At 60.6% G+C, this 6,000-nt stretch overlaps 1 protein-coding gene across 1 annotated transcript in view; it reads left to right on the top strand.

Annotated features, from left to right (window-relative positions):
* ADAMTS10 (ADAM metallopeptidase with thrombospondin type 1 motif 10) overlaps window positions 1-6,000 on the top strand; it is a 40,246-nt gene that overhangs the window by 31,950 nt on the left and 2,296 nt on the right. Inside the window, 7 exon segments of the mRNA XM_060181610.1 lie at window positions 345-471; window positions 657-783; window positions 2,576-2,624; window positions 2,626-2,784; window positions 4,840-4,911; window positions 4,913-5,017; window positions 5,106-5,265. Of these exon segments, the coding sequence (XP_060037593.1) occupies window positions 345-471; window positions 657-783; window positions 2,576-2,624; window positions 2,626-2,784; window positions 4,840-4,911; window positions 4,913-5,017; window positions 5,106-5,265 (799 nt within the window).

Raw genomic sequence — 6,000 nt, 5'->3', positions numbered from 1 at the left:
CTCTCTCTCAAGTATTTATTTATTTCTTCCCTTTTGTTGCCCTTGCTGTTTTATTGTTGTAGTTATTATTGATGTCGTTGTTGTTGGATAGGACAGAGAGAAATGGAGAGAGAAGGGGAAGACAGAGAGGGGGAGAGAAAGACAGACACCTGCAGACCTGCTTCACCACTTGTAAAGAGACTACCCTGCAGGTGGGGAGCCGGGGCTCCAACCGGGATCCTTACTCTGGTCCTTGCGCTTTGCGCCACGTGCGCTTAACCCGCTGCGCCACCACCCGACTCCCAGGTTCCAGTCTTCTGTCCCCAACTGGCCCTGGACACCTGGGCTTGGATACCCCTTGGCAGGTGCAGTCCCAGACCAAGCTCACCACTCTCCGCTACCGCTTCAACGCACCCATCGCCCGGGACGCGCTGCCCCCCTACGCCTGGCATTACGCACCCTGGACCAAATGCTCCGCCCAGTGCGCAGGCGGTGAGGCTGAGTGTTCTCGCATCCCGGGGTGGGAGGATAGAACGGCGAATGCTGGTGCCACCCCCCATCACCCCCACCCCTACCCCCACCCCCACCCCCCCACTCCACCCAATGCAAGAGACAGCCGCTGGTGGGATGCAGGCCTGAGCCAGCCCTCTGCCCCAATCCCCCGCCGCCACCTCCAGGCAGCCAGGTGCAAGTCGTGGAGTGTCGCAGCCAGCTGCACAGCTCCACCGTGGCCCCCCATTACTGCAGCGCCCACAGCAAGCTCCCCAAGAGAGAGCGCGCCTGCAACACTGAGCCCTGCCCGCCCCGAGTGAGTGGAGACTGGGGTCATGGGGGAGGAGGCCCGTGCACCCCCCTGTGGGGTCGTGTTGGGGGGGGTCTCTGACAATTCAGAGCCAAAGCACCCCCCCAAGTTAGTCTTCGCTTTTGAGGGGGGGAATGCTTTCACAGGTGACTTGAAATGTGAGTGCAAGCCCGGTGTTCTAGCCACTGTACTACCTCTGAGCTGTTTCATCTCTCTCTCTCTCTCTCCTTCTCTCCCTCTCCTTCCCTCTCTCTCTTTCTCGCTTTTCATCAGAGCCCTGCTCAGCTCTGGCTGATGGTGGTGCGGGGGTAGGGGTGGGGGGTCTGAACCGGGGACTTTGGAGCCTCAGGCAGGAGAGTCTCTGCAAAACCATGAGGGGGGCAGGCAGAGGCACAGTGGCTGAACACACACATTACCATGTGCAAAGACCTGGGTTCAAGCCCCCGATCCCCACCTACAGGGTGTGTGTGGGGAGGGGGTTGGGGGGAGAAGAGAAGCTTCATGAATGGTGAAGCAGGTCCTGCAGGTGTCTCTCTTTTTCTTTTCCCCTCCTGTCTTTCTCCCCCACCCTCTCAGTTCCTCTCTGTCCTGTAAAAAAGCGAGAGAGGAGAAAAAAGAAAGAGAAGGGAGGAAGAAGGGAAGACGGAAGAAAGGAAAGAGAGCAGACCACATGCGATGCCAGGGCTCAAACCATGGAGCTCTTTTTTTTTTCTCCTTCTTTCTTTCTATTTTTTATTTAATAGGACAGAGAGACATTGGGTGTGGAGGGGGGAAGTAGAGAGGGAAAGAGACAGAGACCCCTGCAGCCCTGCTTTACCACGGGTGAAGCATCCCTTCCCCCAAACCCTCTGCAGGTGAGAACCTGGGACTCGAACCTGGATCCTTGAGCCTGCTAATATGTGCACTTAACCAAAGCATGCCACCGCCCGGCGCCTCCAACCCCTCTTTTTAAAAGATTTGTTAGATTGATTGTATGAGCTAAAAAGAGAGACAGTGTGGGGGTGGTGGTGGCAGGAATAGCACAAGACTGTCCCTGCCTGGGCAGGGTAGATAGCATCATGGTTATGCAAATAGACTGTCAAGCTTGAGGCGACAAAGTCCCAGGTTCAATCCCCTGCACCACCATAAACCAGAGCTGATCAGTGGTCTGGGGGAAAAAAAAAAAAATCTCCTACCTGAAGCTTGGATGTCCCAGGTTCAATCTCCAGCACTACCAGCAGCCAGAACTGAGCAGGGCTCTGGGTAAAAATAAATAAATATAAATAAGTAAATAAATAACAACAATAATAAAAGGGGGCTGGGTGGTGGCGCACCTGGTTGAGCACACATGTTACAATGTGCAAGGACACGGGTTTGAGCTCCAGGTATCCACCTGCAGGGGGAAAGCTTTGCAAGTGGTGAAGCAGGGCTGCAGGGTGTCTGTCTTTCTCTCCCCTCTCTGTCTTCCCCTCCTCTCTCCATTTCTCTCTGTCCTATCCAACGACGATGACAGCAGTAACAGCAACGATAATAACTACAACAACAAAGTCAACAAAAAGGCAATAAATCAATATTAAGAAATATTTTTAAATAATAATAATATCCGGAGAGAGAATCAGAGGGTCCCTCTGGCACATGCAATGCCAGGGCTCGAACCCAGGATCTTATGCATAATAATGCAGTGCTTTAGCCACTGTGCCCCCTCCTTCCTGGGGCACCCCTGGGCAGAAGGCAGGGTGCTGGGTGCCAGGGAGATGATGGGTGCGGCACCCGGGGCCCTGGGTGAGCACCCGGTCTCTCCCGCCCCCCACCCTGCAGCTGGGTGGTGGGGAACTGGTCGCGCTGCAGCCGGAGCTGCGAGGCGGGGGGTGCGCAGCCGGTCGGTCGTGTGCCAGCGCCGCGTGTCTGCCGTCGAGGAGAAGGCCCTGGACGACAGTGCCTGCCCGCAGCCGCGCCCGCCGGTGCTCGAGGCCTGCAGGGGCCCCGCCTGTCCACCCGAGTGGGCTGCGCTGGACTGGTCGGAGGTCAGCACCCACACCCCCTCGGGCACCCACATTGGGCGGCCCCTGCCTGTGGCCACAACCTCCAGCCACTAGGGGGCACCCTGGACGGGGCGGGCAGGGGGGTGGGTGACACTTCCTCCTGCCAATTGGGGGCACCCTTGACGGGGCAGAAAGGGGTGGGGGGGTCCCTGTGGCCACAGCTCCCAGCCACTAGGGGGCACACTGGATGGGGCGGGCAGGGGGGTGGGTGACACTGCCTCCTGCCAATTGGGGGCACCCTGGATGGGGTGAGCAAGGGTAGGGGGGTCCCTGTGGCCACAGCTTCCAGCCATTAGGGAGCACCCTGGATGGGGTGGGTAGGGGGGTGGGTGACACTTCCTCCTGCCAATTGGGGACACCCTGGACGGGACGGAAAGGGGTGGGGGGGGGTCCCTGTGGCCACAACCTCCAGCCACTAGGGGGCACCCTGGATGGGGCGTGCAGGGGGGTGGGTGACACTTCCTCCTGCCAATTGGGGGGCACCCTCGATGGGGTGGGCAAGGGTAGGGAGGGTCCCTGTGGCCACAGCTTCCAGCCATTAGGGGGCACCCTCGACAGGGTGGGTGTGGGGGGGTAGGTGACACTTCTTGTAGCCACACCCTTCAACCACTCGGGGGGCACCCTCGACGGGGCGGACAAGGTTGGGGGGGTCCCTGTGGCCACAGCTCCCAGCCACTAGGGGGCACCCTGGACGGGGCGGGGCAGGGGGGTGGGTGACACTTCCTCCTGCCAATTGGGGGCACCCTCGATGGGGTGGGCAAGGGTAAGGGGGGTCCCTGTGGCCACAGCTTCCAGCCATTAGGGGGGCACCCTCGACAGGGTGGGTGTGGGGGGGTAGGTGACACTTCTTGTAGCCACACCCTTCAACCACCCGGAGGCACCCTCGACAGGGTGGGCAAGGTTGGGGGGGTCCCTGTGGCCACAGCTCCCAGCCACTAGGGGGCACCCTGGACGGGGCGGGCAGAGGGGTGGGTGACACTTCCTCCTGCCAATTGGGGGCACCCTCGATGGGGTGGGCAAGGGTAGGGGGGGGTCCCTGTGGCCACAGCTTCCAGCCATTAGGGGGCACCCTTGACAGGGTGGGTGTGGGGGGGGTAGTTGACACTTCTTGTAGCCACACCCTTCAACCACCCAGGGGCACCCTCGACGGGGTGGGTGTGGGGGGGGTAGGTGACACTTCTTGTAGCCACACCCTTCAACCACCCGGGGGCACCCTCGACGAGGTGGGCAAGGTTGGGGGGGGTCCCTGTGGCCACAGCTCCCAGCCACTAGGGGGCACCCTGGACGGGGCGGGCAGGGGGGTGGGTGACACTTCCTCCTGCCAATTGGGGGCACCCTCGATGGGGCAGAAAGGGGTGGGGGGGTCCCTGTGGCCACAGCTCCCAGCTACTAGGGGGCACCCTGGATGGGGCGGGCAGGGGGGTGGGTGACACTTCCTCCTGCCAATTGGGGGCACCCTTGACAGGGCGGAAAGGGGTGGGGGGGTCCCTGTGGCCACAGCTCCCAGCCACTAGGGGGCACCCTCGACGGGGCGGGCTGGCCACCCCTTCCTGTGACCCCACCTCCTGCCTCCAGCGGGCCACTAAAGATGGGGAGCATGGGGGTCAGATACCCCTGCTTGTAGCCCCAGCTGCTCCCCCCCCATGGATGGGGCAAGAACCAGGGTTCGAGCACCCCTTCCTGGTGCCCCCACCCTCTGTGCAGACCTAGAGAGGGAACCCCAAGAAGCCTATGAGGGGTGCCCACTGAGGGTCTCTGTCACCTCCAGCCCCACGTCCCCCCATCCAAGGGACCACCCTAGACGGCACAGCCAACCCTCCCCCCCCCCCTCCCGCTCGCTGCCCCGCCCCCAGCCCCTCCATCAGAGCCAGCCCCCCCAAAATAAAAAAAACCCACCGTGTCCTCCTGCCCTGAACCCTTGACGGTGGTGGGGGCGTGCAACCCAGTCCCCCACTTTCACTCACATAGACACACAAAGGGCCCCTGGCAGGGACCCCATTAACGTAGCCACCGCGCCCCATCTTCCTCCCACCGCAGTGCACCCCCAGCTGCGGCCCGGGCCTCCGCCACCGCGTGGTTCTTTGCAAGAGCGCTGACCACCGCGCCACCCCTGCCCGCCGCGCACTGCTCCCCCGCAGCCAAGCCGCCGGCCACCATGCGTTGCAACCTTCGTCGCTGTCCCCCGGCCCGCTGGGTGGCGGGAGAGTGGGGCGAGGTAGGGAGGAGGAGGAGGAGGGGTGCAGGAGAGGGTGGGGGGTCCCCCCATGCACCGTGCCTCCCACCCCACCCTGCATCCCTTGCAGTGCTCGGCGCAGTGCGGTGCAGGCCAGCAGCAGCGCTCGGTGCGGTGCACCGGCCACGCGGGACAGCCGTCCAGGGAGTGCGCCGAGGCCCTGCGGCCACCCGCCACCCAGCACTGCGAGGCCAGGTGTGACAGCGCGCCCCCTGGCGACGGCCCCGAAGGTGCGTGCAGGGCTGGGTGGTGGCGGGGTGTTGCTGGGGGGCTTTGAGGGTGGGTGGGTGCAGGCCCCTTTGCACCATTCTCTGAATGCAAAATACCACTTATTAATCTATTAATTTTGTGGATAGAGACAGAGAGAGAGTTGAGAACACATACGACAGAATATTTAAAAAAAAAATCTGGGGGAGACGGGCCGTAGCAAAGTGCAAGGATCCCGGTTCGAGCCCCCGGCTCCCCACCTGCAGGGGAGTCGCTTTACAGGCGGTGAAGCAGGTCTGCAGGTGTCTGTCTTTCTCTCCCCTCTCTGTCTTCCCCTCCTCTCTCCATTTCTCTCTGTCCTATCTAACAATGACGACATCAATAACAACAATAATAATAACTACAACAATAAAAAACCAGGGCAACAAAAGGGAAAAGAAATAAATATAAATTTTTAAAAAATATCTAGGACACCAATAACAACAACAACAATAATAATAACCACAATGATAAAACAACAAGGGCAACAAAAAAGGGGGAAAAAATAGCCTCCAGTTGCAGTGGATTTGTGGTGCAGGCACCAAGCCCCAGTGATAACCCTGGAGGCAAAAAAATAATAATAATCTGGGTTCGGGGACTGGGTGGCTGAGTTACCAGGGGCAAGGAACTGGGGTTTGAGACCCCTCCCCCCGGCCCCACACCTGCAGGGGCAAAGCCTCATGAGTGGTGAAGCAGGTCTGCAGGCGTCTCTCTGTCTG

The sequence above is a fragment of the Erinaceus europaeus genome, chromosome 23 (assembly GCF_950295315.1).
Source record: "Erinaceus europaeus chromosome 23, mEriEur2.1, whole genome shotgun sequence".
NCBI classification, from domain to species: domain Eukaryota; kingdom Metazoa; phylum Chordata; class Mammalia; order Eulipotyphla; family Erinaceidae; genus Erinaceus; species Erinaceus europaeus.
Note: the sequence above shows the minus strand (reverse complement) of the source record. Positions and strands in the feature narration are given on the sequence as shown.